The sequence below is a fragment of the Trachypithecus francoisi genome, unplaced genomic scaffold (genome assembly GCF_009764315.1).
Source record: "Trachypithecus francoisi isolate TF-2019V2 unplaced genomic scaffold, Tfra_2.0 Lachesis_group12, whole genome shotgun sequence".
Taxonomy (NCBI): Eukaryota; Metazoa; Chordata; class Mammalia; order Primates; family Cercopithecidae; genus Trachypithecus; species Trachypithecus francoisi.
This window is the reverse complement of record NW_022681457.1, coordinates 63,471,588-63,495,746: the sequence shown is the minus strand read 5'-3', so window position 1 is coordinate 63,495,746 and position 24,159 is coordinate 63,471,588. Positions and strand designations below refer to the sequence as shown.

At 42.0% G+C, this 24,159-nt stretch overlaps 1 protein-coding gene across 6 annotated transcripts in view; it reads right to left on the bottom strand.

The window, feature by feature from the left end:
• Nucleotides 1-3,981: 3,981 nt before the first annotated feature.
• Nucleotides 3,982-24,159, bottom strand: part of LSM14A (LSM14A mRNA processing body assembly factor) — a 66,068-nt gene continuing 45,890 nt past the window's right edge. Inside the window, exons 5-11 of one of the 6 annotated variants that reach the window (XM_033225645.1) lie at nucleotides 18,278-18,454; nucleotides 17,917-17,982; nucleotides 13,704-13,886; nucleotides 13,396-13,567; nucleotides 11,555-11,786; nucleotides 6,791-6,847; nucleotides 3,982-5,894 (exon numbers count right to left, since the gene is read on the bottom strand). In XM_033225645.1, the coding sequence (XP_033081536.1) occupies nucleotides 6,824-6,847; nucleotides 11,555-11,786; nucleotides 13,396-13,567; nucleotides 13,704-13,886; nucleotides 17,917-17,982; nucleotides 18,278-18,454 (854 nt within the window). In that variant the 3' untranslated portion in view covers nucleotides 3,982-5,894; nucleotides 6,791-6,823. Of the gene's footprint in view, nucleotides 5,895-6,790; nucleotides 6,848-10,183; nucleotides 11,787-13,395; nucleotides 13,568-13,703; nucleotides 13,887-17,916; nucleotides 17,983-18,277; nucleotides 18,455-24,159 lie in introns of those variants that run through there. The other 5 variants (XM_033225644.1, XM_033225642.1, XM_033225641.1 and 2 more) reach the window with 5 other exon arrangements.

The following is a 24,159-nucleotide window of genomic DNA, read 5'->3' as shown; positions in this document are numbered from 1 at the left end:
CAAGGTTGGTGCGATCTTCCCTAATCCTTCAAGCCTGGAGAGAAAGGCTGGACCTTCTGGGCCCTGCGTTCCTTGCTGCCTGCTCTCAGTTGTTTCTGTGCGACTCAATTCTGAGTGACTATGAGTCATTCTTTCTAAGAAAGCCTTACTATTGAACTGAAATATGCTTTGGCCTCACAGACCTGCTTTGTTTATAAACCACAACATGGGCATCAGGACATTTTAAAGCATTTCCTCAAAAATCAACACTCATGATGAACTGGAATTATATTCAGGTCTACGTTGTTATGCTTATGAGCTAAACCTGAAAATATTTTTATCAGTCAGCCAAGTTCATTAACTAGTGAACCGAGCTGGAATTTAAAGGACACCCTACCACTGGCTCACAGCTCTGTACCATCACGGAGAATAGAAACCACATCGGATTCAGAGTCCTACCTCGTGCTCTCAGAACCAGATTTATAGATGTCTCAAACCACAAGCCTCCTTTTCTGGACACTGACTCTGATAAACAGGATAAGAACCTTTGCACCACTTCTTAGAGGGCTGGGATGGATCCCACAGGGGCAGTGCCTGGTCCCTGGACCACTAGCTTCCCAATGCACACATGCACTGTTGGCTGCTGGCTGGCTGGCTTCCAAGCCTCGGCTGCTCAAAGCTCTCTCTTCTACTTCCCTTCCTTGACCAATTTCTGTCTGGAGGACACTGCTTCCAAGAAGTTGTCCGTCTCTCCATCTTGGGAGAAGCCAAGGCAGCCTGCTAAGCAAATCTCCTTTTAGCATCTTCAGATTGACAGATTAATGGTACTACGATACTTTCCTAAGTTTGATTCCAATTTTACTAATACTTTTTATCTTTTAAAAACAGAACAGGCCAGGCGCAGTGGCTCACACCTGTAATCCCAGCACTTCAGGAGGCTGAGGCAGATGGATTACTTGAGGTGAGGAGTTCGAGACCAGCCTGGCCAACATGGTGAACTCCCATCTCTACTAAAAATACAAAAATTAGCTGGGTGTGGGGGCACACGCCTATAATTCCAGCTGCTTGTGGGGAGTATCACTTCAACCTGGGAGGCAGAGGTTGCAGTGAGCCAGATTGCACCACTGCACTCCAGCCTGGGTGACATCTCAAAAAATCCCCCCAAACCAGTCAACTAAAGCAAATTGGTGACACCTGCGCTCCTACAGGAAGCGACCATTCACCTTGATTACTTTATACCATGACATTCTCCCCACCTTTACTACATAAAACAGCTTCATCTCTGAACTAACAGGGCAGGGAGGTCCTGCAACACACCGAATCCAGATGTGATTAGATGGCCTAAGTCACCCTTCTTAGGAAAAGAAGTTGCTTCTCAGCCTATGCTGTGAACAGAGGGGCCCTGCAGAAGGAGCGGCTTCTCTGATGGGCAGAGAACCCACAGAGGCAGGGACAACTGGCATGTAAAATTAAGAGACAGAAAGAACACAAACCCTATGCCAGGAATAAAAATAAATAAATACATAAATACATAAAACTCAGTACTCGGCCGGGCGCGGTGGCTCAAGCCTGTAATCCCAGCACTTTGGGAGGCCGAGACGGGCGGATCACGAGGTCAGGAGATCGAGACCATCCTGGCTAACACGGTGAAACCCCGTCTCTACTAAAAAATACAAAAAACTAGCCGGGCGACGTGGCGGGCGCCTGTAGTCCCAGCTACTCGGGAGGCAGAGGCAGGAGAATGGCGTGAACCCGGGAGGCAGAGCTTGCAGTGAGCTGAGATCCGGCCTGGATCTCAGCCTGGGCGGCAGAGCGAGACTCCGTCTCAAAAAAAAAAAAAAAAAAAAAAACTCAGTACTCAAAGCACCCAAACTCTGGAGGAAACGCGAGTCTCAACCTCCCCATTTCCCCTGATTCCATCCTGTAAAACTGTTCCCCCCTTTATACTTAGTGCCGTCCCTCTCTTCATGCCCCAGTCACAATCTGGATATACTGGGTTTGGAAAGATGGGAAAAATGCTAAGATAATCCTACTGTGGAAAATGTACCAACACCCCCAAAGCAGGAGCCAGCTTTGGTGTTGTACAGCCATCTTCCCAAACCTAGCTAATCACAACTACCTGTGGGACCAATAAGATTCCTAGGACCTACTGGAGCAGGGGGCCCTGATCCCTGGGTGGCAGACCGGTCGTGGTCCGTGGCCTGTTAGGAACCAGCCCGCACAGCGGGTGAGAGGCGGGCTGACGAGCGAGCGAGCATTACGTCTGAGCTCCACCTCCTGTCCCATCAGCAGCACATTAGATTCTCATAGGATTGGGATCCCTATCGTGAACTGTGCATGCGAGGGATCTAGGTTGCGCACTCACTCATCATGCCTGATGATCTGTCACTGTCTCCCATCACTCCCAGATGGGACCATCTAGTTACAGGAAAACAAGCTCAGGCTCCCACTGATTCTACATGATGGTGAATTATATAATTATTTCATGATGTATTACAATGTAATAATAGAAATAAAGTGCACAATAAATATAATGTACTTGAATCACCCCAAAACCATCCCCCCTCCCACTCATCTGTGGAAAAACTGTCTTTGGTGAAACCAGTCCTGGTGCCAAAAATGTTGGGCTCTGCTGTACTAGGGAACTTCAGAATCAGACTCTCTGGGCCTGGGAATCTGTACTTAGAAAAGTTCCTCAGTAGATTCTGATCAGAGATTTGTGAAGCACTGACAGAGAACAGGACGAAGCCCCAACTCCTATGTGATAATGTTTCCACAATACTGACAGTGCTACGGGAAGTAAGTTCCCTTTATATTGATACTCCCACGTGGAAAATTTCCTAAGTAGTAAACTTTTTTATTTTTCAAGTTGGCAGGAAATAATTTCCCACTTACTGTCTTTCCATGTGGAGGGACTTTAGCCACTCTTTCTCAGAATAGAGGGGCACTACTGCACTTTGGGTTGGATAATTCATTGTGTGGCACAGCATAGGACATTTACCAGCCGGGCCCTTCCTTTTAAATACTAGTGATGATCCCCAGTCATTGTGACAATCAAAACACATCCCCTCACATTCCTCAGTACTCATGCACCACTTAATGTTTTGGTCAACGAGGGATTGCGTATACAATGGTGGTCCCAAAGACTGTGATACCCGACTTTTACTATACTTTCTCTATGCTTAGATGTGTTTAATTACAGAAATACTTACCCGTGTTATGACTGCCTACAGTATTCAGTACAGTAACATGCTGTACAGTTTGCGGCTGAGGAGCAACAGGCTATACCATATAGCCTAGGTGTGGAGTAGGCCATACCATCTCGGTTTGTGTGGTGCACTCTCTGACATTCACACAATGATGACATTGCTTAACACATTTCTCAGAATGTGTCATGGTCGGGCATGGTGGCTCATGCCTGTAATCCTAGCACTTTGGGAGGCCAAGATGGGAGGATCATTTGAGCCCAGGAGTTAAGAGACCAGCCTGGGCAACGAAGTGAGACCTCACTGCCATTTAAAAATAAGAACATGTCGCTATTAAGCAACAGATGACTGTGCTCCTAGGACGTCGGGTCAACCCGACAGAGAGCCACTGTGCTGCACTACCATTCCCGAGCTCTTGCCCTACCCTCACGTGAAGTCCAGCTTTTGGAGGGAACTATTCTAATAGACAGGTTCTGCGTCTTCTGCATGCGTCTGCCCACAGGAAGTGTGTTCTGGCTGCTGTTTCCAGCTTGGCCTGTGCCTAGCTGGCTGAGTCTCCTCATGTCACGGATCTGATCTCAGAAGTATTTTATTTACACTCAGGAGGGGAATAAAGGGGCTTTTAGCTTTCCCTAAACATCTGCAACAATAACTCAATCTTAGAAATAAAGTAACTGATTTATAGTTATTACAGGGAATACAAACATTATAATTCCGCTCTTTTATTTAAAAGATGCCTTTCATCATGTTCCTACTGAAACAGAGTGTTACTAAAGAGAAAGAACTTTGACGAGCATTTTTTATTGAACAGTTTTATTCTGTTTTAGAATAAAAACTTTGCTTTAATATTGTAAGGTGTGCTGCAGGTATGCCATGCTGCCAGTTATTGTTGGAGCACAAAACGCCCCAGTGAGTGATTCAGAGGGCTGGGAAAACGCATGAACTCATACTTTCGGAGCAAGTAGAACTAGTATTTACAGTTTTCTTTCTTGAAATTGGCCTGGGACATCTCAAACAGTCTACACATGTATTGCCATGGTACTTGCTTTGATGCTCTGAATGCCTCAGAAATGTGTTCAATATCATGATTTGTGGGTCCTCTAAAAGGTTTTGTTGTTAACATGCAAGCAAACAGCACTAAACAATATTATCTAAAACTATGGCTGCCAAGTACTGGATCTTAATAATGAAACCAAATTACAAAACACTGCCTTGTAGAGCTATACAAAAGATATAAAATTAAAATAAAAAATATCAACCAGCCTTAAATATTCCAATTCTCCTACAGTGCAGTTTCTATATCTTTATCACTACTGAATGTTTTAAGGAGAAAGTTAATAAAACAATCAAAATATTAGATAAAAATATTTAAATCTTTGGATCCTTTTATTCCATGGCCTTCATAAAAACACGAAAGTGGCCAGATTTTTCCCACTAGAGCTTAAACTATCAAAAAGATTCACTAGTAATTTATAATTAGCAATGAACTCTATACTGAGTCATCTGTGGGTCATAGGCCCAAGGACCAGTGTTGCCGTGTGTTATAGGCTGCCAAAATAAATTCAAGGACTCTGAATCCTCTTGAAATATGATAGAATGAGTCAAGGTATCATGACTAAATTCCAGGCATAATAGGAAAAACAGGTTCATTGATGCCTAGTTTTAAAGTCCTAAAAAAGGTGGGGAGGATTACTGATTTGAAAATACAGCTAAGTACATTCTCATCTATGATTATTTACATTTGTATACTGAAAATATCGATTATCTGGACAGATCCTGTGATATGTCATTTGCTACAAAATGAAGTTCTTACAATAAGCATGAATAATCAATCCTTTTTAGATAATGAAAGAATGTATCAAATCTTCATTTATGTTCCAAACATTAAAAAACAAAATCAAAAATGTTAAGCCTGGAAAACTAAGAAAAAAAGCCCCACCCATAATGCTGCTGCTCAGCACATCAACTTCTGCAAGGACACAGTATGTTTGCTGACTTTAAAACGTTTATTCTTTAAAAAATTAGTCGCTTTTTATACAGCTATACAAAGTTCTTAATGTTTCTTTGGCAATGGAATATAATGGAATTTTACAACTATATAAAAAAGTTACCTTTGCCTAAGAAACAGTATTTACTGTGTGTACATAGTTGACTGACAAAATTCTCTACCATCCAGCACCCTAATTAATTGACGAAATAAGCTACCTCATATTACAGGATTCCCCAAAAGAAAGGAGGAAAGAGATACACGCGCGCGCACACACACGCACACACGCACACACATTACCTTCTGTGGCTCAAAACACAGTATCACGGCCCTATCTGCAGGCAACTTGCAATTGCCAAATACAATTTAGTGATAAAAAAAAAAAACCTTTCAGTGATGAAAAAATACTTGTAAGTCCCACTGAAGTACTGCTTTAGTTTAACTATACATAAGAAATTACTTAACCTTCTGCTATTCCAAATAGATTTAATGCTCATGTTTTAAGATGAGCCTTCCACCCCCAAAAGTAACTGCATTTTATCTTTGAAATTAAGCGGAAAAACAAACAAAAAACAAAACCCAGTGCTGGTGACAAATGTACAGCGAATTCACTTCTTCATTCTTCGCAAAGACTGAAATCAATTTTCAGGACCATGAAGAGCTAGAAATTCACCTATTTTCGGAGACTTGTTTGTAGACTATGCAGCAACTTTGTTGTCTTTCTAAAAAAGAAAAAAAAATTTAGCTCATGTTCCAAATTATTGGCATATTTCTTTTTACTTTGCTCAAGTTTATTTGAAATTATCCTTAAATATACCCCCTTTTACTTTCATAGAAAAATCTCTCACTGATTTCCACGAAAGTCTTTTTATAACTTCCATACTCAGTAGTACCTCATTGTTGACGGCATCTTCCAGTCAGTAGAGGTTAAAGCAACGGTGAACCCCAGCCCAAAATACAGGTGTACTTCCTCATGTTTGGTTGTTCTCTCTAATAATTTTTTAAAAGCCGTGATAGAACTTAAACCCTCAACTCAGTGGTCAAATTCATCAAATACAACTGTCAACATACTTTGAAACAAGTTTCATAAAGTCCCCAAGTCTTTGATGTCTTTACTAAGCAATAAAATACCCAGACAGTATAACATTTCTCTCCAAAATTTCATGCCAGGAGGAAGCAATGGTTTAAAAATCAATTTTAAAGGGATAACTTTTAAATCTAAAATAAGTTCTGAAAAGCGGAAAGCTGACTGGGGAATTTTTAAAAAGTAACCAGTGAGAAAGCAATAAAATCTCAAGATTTCCAGTGAGACTGACCCTAAACTAAAGGCCTGTAAAAAGGGTGGGAGCCAAGGGCTTTTATTTTCCTCTAGACCAGTTGCTACCATATACCTGATTTTTACTGCTGATTCTCACTCCACCTGTTAGAAACACACATTTCTTAGGTGAGACTTAACTTCATCTGTGTATACAACACTAAAACATTTGCACAATGTTATTAAATTGAAATACATACGGTATGGCATAAGTTGACAGCAATGAGCTAAAAGATGAACCTGCTGTCCCCCACAAAGCCAACCTTCACACCTCCCAAGGTATTTGTTTTTTTTTTTTTTTACCTTTCAGAAAGCAGTACGATCAGTCCAGACCTTTTAGGGTCCAAAAGCTGTGGTTTTCTGAAAGGTAAAAAAAAAAAAAAAAAAAAAAAAAAAAAAAAAAGAAAGAGATGGGGACAGGAGAGAGAGAAAGGAGAATACGAAAGGGCGAGAGGAGAGAGAACATTATGCTGAGTCATTCAGACACCTTGTTGTCTTTGGACCCCATCTGAAGAAACACAGATGCAATCTTTATCACCCACCATGGTGGCTTAACCTCCCTGACAGCAGCATATAAAACAGGAGCTAGTTACATTATTAGTACTAGTCCTGATCTCCATTCCCACCTCAAAAAAGAAACCGGGGCGCGGGGGACGGGAAAGGGGTGGGAAACACCATAGAACCAAACTTACCGTAAGTTTGTATTTCTTTCTTTTTTTTTTTGAGACCGGCCTTGCTCTGTCACCCAGGCTGGAGTGCAGTGGTGTGATCATGGCTCGTTGCAGCCTTGACCTCCCAGGTTCAAGTGATCCTCCCGCCTTAGCCTCCTGAGTAGCTGGGACTACAGGCATGTGCCACCACTCCAGCTAATTTTTAAACTTTTTCATAGAGATAGGGACTCCTTATGTTGCCCATGCTGACCTTGAATTCCTGGGCTTAAGCAATCCTCCTGCCCTGGCCCCCCAAAGTGCTGGTATTACACGTGTAAACCATTGCACTGGCCTACATTTCCAACATTACCCTTAAGGAAAATCAGGCCAGAAGTCAAGAGAGTGAGTTTTGGCTTTGTTAGCTTGTACCTCAATCACACAATTAACTTCTTGGGGTCCTTAGTCTCCTAATCATCTAATGTGAATGTGGTAGTGGAGAGATTCTAGTTTGGCTGATTCTTTTAAGGATTCTAAAACTTTATGCTTTTATCTTTACCCATGTTTTCATTAAACAACCAATCTTGTTTATGCTTACCCCCAAACTACAATGACTCATGCTAATATAGCACAAAAAATAAAGCCAACTCATTTCATGAAAGCTGCGGAAAATGTCATCCATGTCCATTTCTGGGAGGAAGTGTTAGATGTTTCAGATATGAGTTTAATCTTCAGTGGTAAATTTCCTTTATGTGACAGTGATCACTCACCATTTTCTACCTTTAAAGGTGCAAGGTGAAATGATTTCATGATTTACGAGGTGTAGGGCTGCTGGGGTCGGGGCTCTAGTGGCAGATGAAAGGGTTATTCAACTCTGGAATGAACAATCAAGGGCTAGCCACACTGACAGACCTTTGGCCTCACTGAAGGCTGGAGTGGCAAATTCCTAACCAACATGATAAGCAATTACTTCAAGCCCACTATGGCTCCATTGTTGAGCTGAGTGTTGTGGTGGAAAGAAAAGTAGAATACATATTCACTAAAGCCAAAAGGTTCTCATCTAGCTGGTGATGCAGAACAAAACTAAATAAAAAAAATAAGGAATGTGAGTATATTCAAAATGTGTGCCAAAGCAAGCAGACCGCCACAGGTCAGAAGAGGAAGAAATTAGTGTAGGAAAGAAGAGAAGACAGAGCAAAACTTGGGCAAGGCTGTAAAGGATAAGTGAAAGAGGAGACCTGACTTTCAGCTATGTCTGCCTCCTACCAGAATGTAAACATCAAAAGGGCTGGGTCTACGTTTGGTCAGCACCAATGCTCAGCATAGTGCCTGGCATATCTGAAGAATTCTGATGAATGGGGATGGAGTTGGAATCAAGCACAATGTGTATGTGAGATAACCATGAGGCAACCTGCTTGAATCAGATAGGTTAAAGGGTAAAGGTTAAAGGGTAATGAGGAATGAGGCCAAATATATCAAGTGGGATCCTCACATGATTAAGAAGAGCAGGGACTGCAATGTCACAACTAAGCCTCCTAAACACTGGGCCATGCCTGAGGGTTCGCTGAGTCCATCACTCCCTGCAACACCTAAGCAGAGGCTGGACTATCTGTCAAGGATTGCAGGAGCGTAGGCAAAGATGCATGCAGATAACTATGACAATGCATTTTCAATTCTGCAATACATGTGACAGGAGTTTTACAAAAGGCTCAAAATGATAAACAGTGTGACATGGTGTCAAAAAAACCTTTGTATTAGTAAGCACATGGAGCACACACAGTTACTGCATGGAGGGTTTGTTTTTTCTTTTTTTTTTTTGAGACGGAGCCTTGCTCTGTTTCCCAGGCTGGAGTGCAGTGGCATGATCTCGGCTCACTGCAACCTCTGCCTCCCAGGTTCAACGATTCTCCTGCCTCAGCCTCCTGAGTAGCTGCGACTACAGGCATGTGCCACCACACCTGGCTAATGTTTTTAATATTTTTGGTAGAGACGGGGTTTCACCATGTTAGCCAGGCTGGTCTCGAACTCCTGACCTCAGGTGATCTGCCCACCTTGGCCTCCCAAAGTGCTGGAATTACAGGCGTGAGCCACCATGCCCAGCTGAAATTGTAACAATTAGAACATCCCTCGGGTGGGATGGATGCCCTTGGGAAGAGTAAGCTCCTACCCTCTATAAGAGATACTGCAGAAGAGGTTTATGTTTTAACCAGGTCAGACCTCTCAGATGTTTTCCAACTCTGAAAGTTTAATGATCTTTAAAAGGTGTATTTCAGAATAAATGGTGCAACTCTTTATCCTCAAATGTCAAAACTAAGGGTCTGAAAGGTCATACTAGTAACTATTGCTATTATTCTCATCTGGATCCAAGTCTAATTTAAACATACGTTTTCTCAAACCAAGCTGACTCAATGTGGTCTTCAACAAGAAGTTGTCATAGGTTCTTCAAAATACAGCTGATCTGCCTTAAAGTGGGGGTAAAGACAGATGAAGATCTGAAGCCCAACTGGTGGGTTATCACGGTAGTTGACAGGGACATCTCAAAGGAATAAATGTGATGACATAGCAATAGGCCATAATCACGGATACCTCTAGTGCCTGGGCAGTATACCATGAGTCAACATGGAACACTGGGAGGAGGCAGAGCTGAGATGACTGGAGAGAAGGAAGATGATGAGGTCAGTCTGAGGAAGGTTAAGCTGACGGCAGGACAGTGAAGACAGAGATGCAGTGCAGAAACATATAGGGTCCAAGACAGGCTTACAAAAGGGAGGATGGAACAAGCACCGTGGCTCACACCTATAATCCCAGCACTTTGGGAAGCTGAGGTGAGAGGATTGCTTAAGCCCAGGAGTTCAAGACCAGCCTGGACAACATACAGTGGCACCCTGTGTCTACAAAAAAATTAAAAATTAGCTGGGCATGGTGGTGTATGCCTGTAGTCCCAACTACATGGGAGGCTGAGGTGGGAGGACTGCCTGAGCCTGGGAAGTTGAGGCTGCAGTGACTTACGATCATGCCATTGCACTCCAGTCTGGGTGACAGAGCAAGACCCTGACACCCCACCCCCCATAGCCCTCCCTGCCAAAAAGAATGAAGAGTATTAAAAAATTAGGAAGAGTATAAATTGAAAACCTAGAAGAGTATTTTAAAGACTAGGAAGAAAGACCCCAAAGTGGGTGGTTGGTCAGTGTCAAATACTGCAGAGGAGTTGATGGCAAATAAAATATTTGTGAAAATACTACTGCTGAATTCTGTAAGCAAGGTGTCACTGGCAAACTTAAGGGCAGTAACAGTGATAAGCAAGGGCTATTCTGGAGTTCCTAAGACAGATTCTCCTAGCTGGAAAGGGGATTTTGCAAGTCAGAAGTCCTGCAACTGCATAAGGCCACCACGGTGGATAGCATAAGATGGTGAGCTGAGTATAATTTTTGGCAGTCTTAGCTGTGATGGCACAATATCAAAGGCATCAAAATTAGAGCAGGTCCAAAAGCCACTAATACTGATCTCTTTCCAGAGAGATCTCAACAATGGCCAGTTTTAAGTACTGGGCAATGGAACTCCTGCTAACAGGTCTTTCTGTTTCCAGCTGCCTGTTGCTATTACAAGTGGAGCTCTGTACAAGATTTTGATCCTTTCTGTATAGCCTTTCCTCTCCATTACTTCTAAAATCAATAAACAAAGATAGCTTACTGTTAACTGAGATAGTTACTATGCTGACTTAATGTATAGACACCTGTCAAAAGCTAAATTATACACATAAAGCTACTATACAGAGTTACAGAATTCTCTAGCAGCAGCTCCTGAAGGCCAATATATCGAAGCGTTTTCAAATTCATGGTGAAAGGAGAAAACCAGGGAAAATGTACTGAGTTTTCCACAAAACCAAATTAAGAGTAGTAACTCAGGAAACAACTTGCTGGGCTCAACACCCAGCACCATCACTTACTAGCTATGTGACCTTTCGCAAGTTACTTAATATCTCTATATCTATTTCCTCACTTGTAAAATGGGGATAATAATAGAACCTACCTCACAGAGTTGATGTGCCGTTTAAATAAGTTAATATGTAAAAAATACTTAATACAATGTCTGGTACTTGGTAAATACTATATAAATGTTAACTGCTATTAAATGTTAGAGCTTGCCCTTCCATTCTGGGAGGATGCGCTTTCTAGATAGACTCTTTTGGTGTTAAAAGTGTATTCTGTTAACATGAAATAAAGGTGACACTATACTGTCCTTTTTTGTATAATGTTTTTATACACACATCTGAATCATGTATATCCTCTACTGAAAAGTCAAAATGGAAGTTATTCTAATGTCCTCAAAACAATTCACCCAAAACAAAAACAAGCAAAAATGTTTTGAGTCTTGTAAAATGTATGTCAACCCCAAAGAATTTATTAACAAGAACACTTACCCTATATTCAAAATCTGCAAACTCCCGGCCCCCACGACCTCCTCTGAATCCACCTCGAAATCCTCGAGGGGCAGTAAAGGTACCACCTCTGCCACCACCACGCCCTCTGCCACCACGGAAACCAAGACCTCCTCTGCCTCTGTATCCCCCACGGCCACGGTTTGGACGAAGTGGGATTCCAAATGTTTCAGCATTTAATCTTCTTTCTTCAGCCCAGGTTGGTCTTCGTTCTCTATTATAAAAGCAAATAATCTTCAGCATATCAGGTTTAAAAGAATATCCCTCAGCCAAAATATGCAGTGCTATTCCCAAATTAAGGCTAAGTGATTACTAAAGCTGATTAGAAATAAGCATCTTGGCCAGGCATGGTGGCTCACACCTGTAATCAAAGCACTTTGGGAGGCCGAGGGGGCAGATCACCTGAGGTCAGGAGTTCCAGACCAGCCTGGCCAAAATGGTGAAACTCTGTGTCTATCAAAAATACAAAAAATAGCTGGGTGTGGTGGCAGGCGCTTGTAACCCAGCTACTCGGAAGGCTGATGCAGGAGAGTCACCTGAACCTGGGAGGTGGAGGTTGCAGTGAGTTGAGATCGCGCCACTACACTCCAGCCTGGGTGACAAGAGCAAAACTCCGTTTCAAAAAAAACTCTTATCACAAGTTGTCCAAGACATATGAGTTCAATATGTTCCTATAATATTCTGTTAAACTTCATGCGAACACATGACTGACATTAGTTTCTTACAAATACACCTGCTAAACATAGTAACAGCCCCAATATAATGGAAATTCAGATATAATGAGATTGGTAATTGACTTCACTTTCCACTTAGCCCCAAGAGAAAAGAAGGTAAAGTCAGACAGGGAGGCCTTGTCTTGGGAAGCTAAGAGATGGAAGGTGGGCCCTTAGGTCCCCATTAGGTTGCCGGCCCAATCTCTGGACCCGATACCAATTAACCCAAGAAGTATCTGAATTGTTGCTGCTGTCATCCAGCCAATCGTGGGACTCAGAATTATGTCCATCTATGTTTATAACTGAAGCAAACAACTGCCACCAGGGGGCACCAAACTTCAGCCAGGACAAGGACAAGGACAAGGATAATCTGGATTGGGCAGGAGAACCACTAGAACTGTTAATCCTCACACTGGGTCCTTTAATTAACCTCTCAATAATTTGCCAATTTTCTGGACACATATTTACTACAGTCTGGCAGTTTTATGGTATCAGCAAACCTCAAAGTAGATTAGCACTTCGGTTCTGGCTTCATTTGAACTACAATGTAGGGGGTGAAAAAAAGGCCCTACTTAGATATTACCTAAATGCTTCTGTTTTAATTACTAATATTCAAATATGAATATATCCTTAAACAAAAAAAAAGTATATGGTTATTTCTTCTTATGAATGAATAATTTAGAACTTTAGCATATATTTTCTTTTAGCAAAATAAAACATTAAAAAATCAATTATGGCCAGGTGTGGTGGCTCATGCCTGTAATCCTAGTACTTTGGGAGGCTGGTCTTGAGGCCAGGAGTTCACCACCAGCTTGGGCAATAGAGCGAGACCCCATCTCTACAAAAACATGAAAAAGTTTAGCCAGGTGGGGTGGTGTGCAACTGTAGACTCCTCTACTGAGGCTGAGATGGGAGGATTGCTTGAGCCCAGGAGTTTAGGCTACAGTGAGCTGTGACTGCACTGCTGCACTCCAGCCTGAGTAACAGAGTGAGACTGTCTCAAAACAAAACAATTATGGTAGTATTCATTAAATCTTGTGAATTTACATGAAACCATTTTACACTTCAATCAACATCATAAAAGCAAAAGAACAGCTTTAAAGACTATACCTATTGTCATCACAAGAAATATTATCAAAGAAGGATTTAGTTTTGTCATAATAGCAATTAGGTCCAAGTGGATCTTCTTCATCAGCATTTCCTTCACTGTTTTGGGTATCAACTCCTGAGTCTCCTTTATCTTCACCATTTACAGGCTTCTCCTGTTTCTCAAGTTTATCTTCTAAGGACAAACAAAAGCAAATATCATAAAAGTCAAGACAGCTAATCTGAATTACATAAAAACACCTAATCTGAGAAATATCCGTAATTCACAGATCAAATAAGATTATTTTCTGAATAGAAAAATCAAAGCTTACCTTTTAATTTAAGTTTATTATGAAACTCTCTGTCAATCTCTTCCTTGTTGAATTGTGCATTTGCACTTTCAAAGTCAAAGTCTTTCTCAAATTTCATTGGCCCATCTCGCCGAATACCAAATCTTCCCCTGCCACCCCGATGACCCCCACGCCCTCTCCTTGGAGCTGAAGGAGCACCTGGAGCTATAATAATAAAGAATATATACAAAGGACATTCAATATGTAATAGCTGGTTTAGCACAGATGTTGCTATTGTGCTCTTTAGATTCAACAGTCAACAACAGAAATGCTTACAGGTCTCTATATATTTTACTGTATTTGTATTTTTTTATACAAAATAAAAAATTAAGTTTCACTAATATTTACGATGTAGACTGAGAATAGCTCACACAAAATTTCTAAACATCTGTATTTATGGAGTCCACACTCACGCGTGTTACTGACAGAGTATACAGTCAGGCAAGTATGGAGACTTCTGCACTAAATTAATGTATGCTCCTTGAGGGCAGGGGCATTGTTTTCTTTACTGCTATATCCCCAACACTGGCAAACTTAAGTGCCAGACATAGTGGGTTCTCAAAATGTAGAAAGCCTTTTATGGAAAGAATAACAGGAACCAAGATTTATAGTAAGAAAAATGAACACTAACCGGCACAAATTTCAAGAAAATAGGTGTTATTTCCACATCACAGATAAAAAACAGACAAGCACCAATCCTTACTGACTCTGAACACTTCCTAATCCATCTTTACTGTGTCTCTCTAGATGGCTCCACATTATTTAAGCCTTCCTGTATCTATACATTCTCTCTCCTCTATAACACAGTAAAATTTCAGCCAATCATATGAGACATCATAAAGCAATACAAAGCAGCATAATTTATAGTGAAAAACGTGGGAACCCAAATATCCAACACAAGAAAAAATGACTAACAAGAAAAAAAAAAAAAAACAGAGGGAAGAGTATTTGATGTTAACTGAAAAATGCAGAGCAGAAAGCAGTATGAGTTTAATTATCACAATTGCGTGAAATGCTCCACACATACTGACAAGGATGAGAAGTGACTACAGGGTAACAGACAGGTTTGTGCTGTTTGCTGAGGTTTGGCAAACTGCCTGGGTTTGAGAAAACAAACCACAAAACCCCACAGCAGCATATCCAGACATAAATCTAGATAAGTAGGATGTTTAAAACATTCACCTCTACTATTAAAAATGCCTCAGCCACAAGCCAGAATTACACCATAATCCTTCTGTCTTAAAAAAAGTGTTGGCCGGGCGCGGTGGCTCAAGCCTGTAATCCCAGCACTTTGGGAGGCCGAGACGGGCGGATCACGAGGTCAGGAGATCGAGACCATCCTGGCTAACACGGTGAAACCCCGTCTCTATTAAAAATACAAAAACTAGCCGGGCGAGGTGGCGGCGCCTGTAATCCCAGCTACTCTGGAGGCTGAGGCAGGAGAATGGCGTGAACCCGGGGGGCGGAGCTTGCAGTGAGCTGAGATCCGGCCACTGCACTCCAGCCTGGGCGACAGAGCGAGACTCCGTCTCAAAAAAAAAAAAAAAAAAAAAAAAAGTGTTTTGGGGCTGGGCGCAGTGGCTCAAGCCAGTAACCCCAGCACTTTGGGAGGCCAGGGCGGGCGGATCACGAGGTCAGAAGCTTGAGACCAGCCTGACCAACAAGGTGAAACACACCATCTCTACTAAAAGTACAGAAACATTAGCCGGGCGTGGTGGCGCATGCCTGTAATCCCACCTACCCAGGAGGCTGAGACAGGAGAATCGCTTGAACCCAGGAGGCGAAGGTTGCAGTGAGCCGAGATTACGCCACTACACTCCAGCCTGGGAAACAGAGCGAGACTCTGTCTCCAAAAAAAAAAAAAAGAAAGGAAAAAGAAAAAAAAGGGTTTTGGATAGTATAGATGTCTGTGTCTGTAAAATCTACAAAAAAAAATCTTGAAGAATATTCACTGTTCTGTTAATGAACCTCTTTGGTGGGATGAGTTTTGAAGGGCAATGAAAGATAGTATGGCAGTTATTTTATTTTGGGAGGGGAGCTCTTTTTCTGAATAAAAAAGGTAAAATATAATGAGTCAAATTAAACAAAATTCTGTATTCCAAGGCGTATGTAGTCGCAGCTACTCGGAAGGCTGAGGCAGGAGAATGGCGTGAACCCAGGAGGCGGAGGTTGCAATGAGCTGAGATAGCGCCACTGCACTCCAGCCTGGGTGACAGAGCGAGACTCCGTATCAAAAAAAAAAAGGGGGGGGATATAAAAATATATATATATATAAATGATGTAGAGGAGAAGTAAGAGTACATATACATCTAAAAATATCATATCTAGGTTTCTAAAATGAAGGATTATTTTTCAATCATTTTCTAAATAAGGTAGATTATACACTGCCTTTTCAATTTAGAAGAGCTATACAATTATAATTTATTTTCCATTAATAAATTTGAAAATATTAATAAAACGATTTTGGAATGTATCACAAAACAGATAAAGAAAATACAAAACCGGCCGGGCGCGGTGGCTCAAGCCTGTAATCCCAGCACTTTGGGAGGCCGAGACGGGCGGATCACGAGGTCAGGAGATCGAGACCATCCTGGCTAACACGGTGAAACCCCGTCTCTATTAAAAATACAAAAAACTAGCCGGGCGAGGTGGCGGGCGCCTGTAGTCCCAGCTACTCCGGAGGCTGAGGCAGGAGAATGGCGTAAAACCCGGGAGGCGGAGCTTGCAGTGAGCTGAGATCCGGCCACTGCACTCCAGCCCGGGCGAAAGAGCAAGACTCCGTCTCAAAAAAAAAAAAAAAATACAAAACCTTATTAAATCAATAATCATAAAAGAAAATTACAGCTCTTAACTGATTCAAAAACAGGATCTGGGCTTCATTTTTTTTTTTTTTGACGGAGTCTCACTCTGTCACCCAGGCTGGAGTGCAGTGGCACGATCTTGGCTCACTACAACCTCACCTCCCGGGTTCAAGTGATTCTCCTGCCTCAGCCTCCCAAGCAGCTGGGACTACAGGCACCCGCCACCAAGCCCAGCTAATTTTTCTATTTTTAGTACAGATAGTTTCACCACATAGCCAGGCTGATCTCAAACTCCTGACCTCATGATCTGCCTGCCTCAGCCTCTCAAAGTGCAGAGATTACAGGTATGAGCCACCGTGCCTGGCCTCTGGGCTTAATTTTAATAAGGAAACGTTTCAAACTTGTAACATAAAGATAATTCCATTCCCAAAGGCATAGAAAACAATGAAAACTGATTTTATAATCCTAACATGAAACTGACCAAAACATAAGAACCACAAAAATAGAAGTCATAGGAAAATGTAAATATAAACGAACAAATCCTACTAGGAGGAAATACTCAAGAACATATTAAAAGATAACTGCCTGGCTGGGTTTGGTGGCTCCCGTCTGTAATCCCAGCACTCTGGGAGGCTGAGGTGGGTACATCACCTAAGGTCAGGAGTTTGAGACCAGCCTGGCCAACATGGCAAAGCCCTGTCTCTATTAAAAGTACAAAAATTAGCTGGGTGTGGTGGCATGCGCCTGTAATCCCAGCTACTCGGGAGGCTGAGGCAGGAGAATTACTTGACCCTGGGAGGCAGAGGCTGCAAAGAGCCGAGATCACACCACTGCACTACAGCCTGGGCAACAAGAGTGAAACTCCGTCTCAGAAAAAAAAAAAAAAAAAAAAAAAAAGGCCTATCACTAGGTAGAATTTTTTTTCCAGAAAGGTAAAATTTTAAAAAATCTTTATTTTCAAGTAATTATAGAAAAGAAAAATTGAAAAACTAGTTCAGAGTGGCCCTTTGTGCCCATCACCCAACTTCCCAAACTCCAACACTCACACCTTATATAATTATGGTACATTATCAAAACCAAGAAACTGACACAGGCACAATCTAATTAACTAAACTATAGACCTTGCTCAGATGTCACCAGTTTGTACATGTACTCATTTTCTGGTATGTCTTTATGCATAGTTCTATGATGTTCTACCATATATAGATTTGCATAACCACCATCACAATCAAGATAAAGAACTGTTCCATCACCACAGTGACACTCCCCTGTGCTCCTCCTTTAGAGTCACAACCCCCATCTTTCTTTTTTTTTATAGTAATTATATATCATACATTTAAAATATTCTCCCTGTTGAGAAGCACAGGATATGACTTTCGGATCCAAGAACTTACCTACTTGTCTCTTGTTATCATTTCTGAGTTGCTCATTTTCTGGCCTTGAAACTTTGTGCACTTCAGCTATAGAAGAAGACATGCAAAGTGCCAAATCAACTCAGGGCACATCATCAAAAACTTCCGTAGTTAGAATTACAAACAAACCAACCAAAAAATCCAAAACAAAGCCTGTGCAATGCCCAAAAAACAATACCCACACCACCAACACTTTGAGTCAAATTTGAAAGACCAAACATTCTATCACGTTCAGTTTAATTTTCTGGGATCATTTATATGATGTAAATCCTTCTAATGAAAATAAAGTGAGTGGAAAACATTGATCAGTCAATTAAGGAACAGTAAACAGCTAAAGTTCTACCTCGCCTGTGCTCCTGATTCTCTATTGCTTTTTGGCTGGTAGATGGCAAAGGCCTGGTTGATACAGGACTCCTTCTCCCAACAGGTGCTGGAGCAGGTAAGTGGGCCGAGGCGGTCTGTACTGCTTGTTCCATGGTTGGGCTTTTTCTCAAAGGGTCTAACTGAGGGCTTGAATGACCTAAAACGTAACCAAAAGATAAGAAACTACCCTATTGGGGATTTCAAAAATAATCTAGACCCTAAAAAAAATTGTCCAGTTTTATTTCTACCAATTCAAATCCTTAGCACAAATTTGAATTAATCCACTTATCAGACCAGATATTAAGAATGGTTATCCTGGCCAGGCGCGGTGGCTCAAGCCTGTAATCCCAGCACTTTGGGAGGCCGAGACGGGCGGATCACGAGGTCAGGAGATCAAGACCATCCTGGCTAACACGGTGAAACCCCGTCTCTACTAAAAAATGCAAAAAACTAGCTGGGTGGGGTGGTGGGCGCCTGTAGTCCCAGCTACTCGGAGGCTGAGGCAGGAGAATGGCGTAAACCCGGGAGGTGGAGCTTGCAGTGAGCTGAGATCCGGCCACTGCACTCCAGCCTGGGCGACAGAGCAAGACTCCGTCTCAAAAAAAAAAGAATGGTTATCCTTAGTGGGCTTGTCATTAGGTTAAAAATAAAAAATAATAATAATTAAAAAAAAAACTTCAACAGCTTCAAAACAACCCCCACCCCCTCACAATTTTATCTGTATTTCTACTTAGTGGAAGTTTACATTTAAAAAAAATTGCGGCCTGGTACGAGATTCCCTAGAATTATCAAAGACTATATTGTAGTCAGGTCAAACACAGGCTTTCCCCAATGACAACCATAAGACTATGGTAACTTGTTTTAATTTTTCTTAGTACTTTCTGTAGATGACTAAAACAATACCTTTACATCTATCTACAGGTACTATCTCTATTAAATTTCTAAGAAAGTAAAGGGCCAGGAGCAGTGGCACATGCCTGTAATCCTAGTACTTTGGGAGGCTAAAGCAGGAGGATCGCTTGAGCCCTGGATTTCAAGACCAGCCTAGGCAACATGGTGAAACCCTGTTTCTACTGAAAATACAAAAATCAGCCACACATGGTGGCGCATGCCTGTGTTCCCAGCTACTCAGGAGGCTGACATGGGATAGCTTGAACCCGGGAGGCAGAAGCTGCAGTGAGCCGAGATCGTGCCGCTGCACTCCAGCGTAGCTGACAGAGCGAGGCCCTGTCTCAAAAACAAACAAACAAATAAATAAATAAAAAGTAAAGAACTAGAAAGTTAGATAGGTGAAGTTCTTTAATGCTTTAAGGGCTTGGGTAACTAAACATAAAAACTAAAACGCCAGCAAAACAAAAACAAAAAAACCCCCAAAACAAACAAACAAAACTCTTCAGATAATGACACAGTAGCCATACTCATTCCTTGCCTTTTAAAAGATCACTTGGCAAGTTTTTGCTTAATGTGGGGTTTGGCTGGGCGCAGTTGCTCACACCTATAATCCCAACAATTTGGGAGGCTGAGGTGGGAGATCACTTGAGCTCAGGAGTTTGAGACCAGCCTGGACAACATGGCGAAAGCCTGTCTCTACAAAAAATACAAAAATTAGCCAGGCGTGGTGGCACATGCCCGTAACCCCAGCTACTCAGGAGGCTGAAGTGGGTGGATCGCTTGAGCCCGGGAGGCAGAGGTTGTAGTGAGCCAAGATTGGTCCACTGCATCCAGTCCAGGTGACAAAGCTAGACCCTGTCTCAAAAAATACAAAAATAAAAGAGCCAAAACAAAAAATGGGACTTGTACTTATAAATCATATTTTTCCTTTTATGAGGCCAGAGCCTGGTCACAGCATGAACTGAAGAATGTAACATCGGGTGCTCCTATCTTGCTTTCTGTCCTGATAATGTTTGCTGTAAATCTCTGCTCAGGCACTCACATCTCATACTTATTCCAAAATACAATATTTTGCTTAAAAAAATAATACCCATTTCATGCAAAAAATCCCCCAAACATGCTGCAAATGTTACTGTCCATCTGTGCATATTTGCAGGCGTCAAACAACGGGTGAGTGCTGACAATGCATTATTACGTACCCAGAGATGATTCAGGGATATTTTATTAGTAATATTTCCCCAATTTATGATTATCTAAAGTATGCAATTCCAAATGTGCAATACTATTTTAGCTATTAATGGCAAAGTTAGCCAAATAAATGATCATTTATCAAAACCAAGAAACCGACACAAACACTATCTAACATTTCAAAATTAAGTTACCACTAATAGAAGCATTGCAATTTTTCCATTGGATTATAATGGGAAATCATGGTTTATATAAGTTTTGGTCTAAGAAAACACATTTCATAATCACTTATAAAACACATTTTGTTCTGTTTTCGTTTTTTAGAGACAGGGTAGTGTCTTGTTCTGTCGCTCCAGCTGCAGCGTGCAGGGGCGCAATCACAGCTCGCTGCAACTTCTAACTCCTGGGCCCCACTGATCTTCCTGCCTCAGCCTCTTGAGTAGCTAGGACTCTAGGCATGCGCTACCACACCTTCTAATTTTTTTATTTCACGGGTCTTCTTGAAAAAGCCTACTGCTACAGTTAATTTTATGGTACTACATTAAATCATCTTATAAGTTTATAAAACTACTTTATCAAGGCTTTTGAGAAGAGATCCTATGGCTCACAAGCACTACAGGAGTATAAGCAATGGGGCAATCAGAGCAAGTACAGAAACATTTCTTTTTTTTTTTTTTTTGAGACGGAGTCTCGCTCTGTCACCCAAGCTGGAGTGCACTGGCCAGATCTCAGCTCACTGCAAGCTCTGTCTCCTGGGTTCACGCCATTCTCCTGCCTCAGCCTCCCGAGTAGCTGGGACTACAGGCGCCCGCCACCTCACCCGGCTAGTTTTTTGTATTTTTTAGTAGAGACGGGGTTTCACCATGTTAGCCAGGATGGTCTCGATCTCCTGACCTTGTGATCCACCCGCCTCGGCCTCCCAAAGTGCTGGGATTACAGGCTTGAGCCACCGTGCCCGGCCAGAAACATTTCTTGTGTACTTAAAAAGCCTTTTTACTATTAAGGCCTAATAATTATCATGATGCCAGTTTTGTTATAAACAGGGAAATACAGGTGATACTGTGATACTGGACACATTATTAGGAATAAATCCAGAAGTGATTTCTGCATAATAAAGGCCCACTCCCTTGAGCTATCTTCACAATCTTATTACACTTAAAAGAAAATTCAAGGTATTTAATTTTGTGAAATTCAGCAATTTTAGCTGATAAAACTTAAATGCAAACTCCTAGGACTTTGTCATAGCTTTATGTAAATACACTTCTTTCTTTTTTTTTTTTTTTTGAGAGGGAGTCTCACTCTGTCGCCCAGGCTGGAGTGCAGTGGCCAGATCTCAGCTCACTGCAAGCTCCGCCTCCCGGGTTTATGCCATTCTCCTGCCTCAGCCTCCCGAGTAGCTGGGACTACAGGCGCCGCCACCTCACCCGGCTAGTTTTTTAAATTTTTTTTAGTAGAGACGAGGTTTCACCATGTTAGCCAGGATGGTCTCGATCTCCTGACCTCGTGATCCGCCCGTCTCGGCCTCCCAAAGTGCTGGGATTACAGGCTTGAGCCATCACACCCGGCCCCTCTTTCTTTTAATAAACACATACTTCAAAGTTTTTAACATTTTAATCTATTTAAAATTTATATATTTTTTGGTGCTCAGTATGAAGGAAAGAATCTAGAGTGACTTTCTCCAAATGATCAGGCAACGTTATTAATTGGAACAGACAGTCTTGTCTACACTAATTTAAAATAATACCTTTATCATCTATTAAATTCTTTTAAGATGAAGTCTTGCTCTGTTGCTTAGGCTAGTGTGCAGTGCTGCAATCACAGCTTGCTGCCACCTTGATCTCCTGGGCTCAAGCAATCCTCTAGCTTCCGCCTCTCGATTAGCTGATAGGCGCACACCATCACACCCAGTTAATTTTTTATTTTTAGAGAGACAGGGTCTTGCTATGTTGCCCAGGCTAGTCTCAAATTCCTAGCTTCTATCTTGATCTTGCAAAATGGTGGGGTTTTAGGTATGAACCACTGCACCCAGGATAAATTTGTATTTATACTTGGATCTGTTTCTGACTGCCTATTGCATTCTATTCATCTCTTATTTTTTTTTTACTGCATTGCTACATTTTATTATTGTGTCAGTAAGCCCATTACTTTTATTTTTCAAATATATCCAGCCACACTTCCATGTTTATTTTAAAGCTAATCTGTTTTAGTAAGTTCTCCTACTATTCTATTTGCATTGATTTTTAATTAATTTGTAATAAATTTGATAACTATGAGAAGTAAAGTCTTCTCAATACTGAATCTTTTCTTTTTTTTGGGAGACAGGGTCTCGTTTCTGTCACCCAGGGTGGAGTGAGGTGGTGCAGTTAGAGCTCACTGCAGCCTCAGCCTCCTGGGCTCAAGTGATCCTCCTGCCTCAGCCTCTTGAGTAGCTAGGACTACAGGTATCCACCATCATACTCTGCTTATTTTTAAAATTTTTTGGTAGAGATGATGTTTCGCTACGTTGCTCAAGCTGATCTCAAACTCCTGGACTCAGGTGATCATCCTGGCTCTGCCTCCCTAAGTGCTGGTACCGTTCTTGTTCTTTTATCTAGGAATAAGATGTTTCTTCCATTATGTGACTTTTTTTTTTTTTTGAGATGGAGTCTCGTTCTGTTGCCCAGAGACTGGAGTGCAGTGGCATGATCTTGGCTCTCTGCAAGCTCCACCTCCCAGGTTCACGCCATTCTCCTGCCTCAGTCTCCCGAGTAGCTGGGACTACAGGCGCCCGCCACCACGGCTAATTTTTTGTATTTTTAGTAGAGACGGGGTTTCACTGTGTTAGCCAGGATGGTCTCGACCTCCTGACCTCGTGATCCGCCCGCCTTGGCCTCCCAAAGTGCTGAGATTATAGGCGCAAGCCACCGCACCCGGCCTATAGGTGACTTTTAAGTCCCTCTCTTACACTATCATAGAAGTTGGTCATATTTCTTAGTGTGACCAACTTATTTCTTATTATATATTTTGTATACAATTTCTATTTTGCATTACTGTAATCTTTTCTCCTTATTACATAATCAATGGATTAGGCTTTAGGACTATTAATTTTTTTTTTTGAGATGGAGTCTTGCTCTGTTGCCCAAGCTGGAGTGCAGTAGTGTGATCTTGGCTCACTGTAACCTCTGCTCCTGAGTTCACGTGATTCTCCCACCTCAGCCTCCTGAGCAGCTGGGATTACAGGTGCATGCCACCATGCCCTGCTAATATTTGTATTTTTAGTAGAGATGGGGGTTTCACCATATTGGTTGGCCAGGCTAGTCTCGAACCCCTGACCGCAGGTGATCCACCTGCCTTGGCCTCCCAAAGTGCTGGGATTATAAGCATGAGCCACCATACCCGGCCAGAACTACTGACTTTTGTATATTTAGTTTACATTTTGCCTCTCCCTATTTTAGGTTCCTTATTAGTTCTCATTCTTCATGAATAACGCTAATTTCAATATTTATGCTTCTTCTTTTTCATGTGTTCCTGATTTAACTAAAAATTCCAGAATAGGCTGGGCACTGTGGCTCATGGCCTATAATCCCAGCATTTTGGGAGGCTGAGGTGGGTGGATCGCTTAAGCCCAGGAGTTCCAGACCAGCCTTGGCAACATGGTGAAACCCCATCCCTACAAAACTAGCTGGTGGTGCTTGCTTGTGATCTCAGCTAAATGGGAGGATGGCCTGAGCTCAGGAGGATGGACTGAGCTCAGGAGGTGGAGGCTGCAGAGAGCCATGATCACACCACCTCATTCCAGTCTGG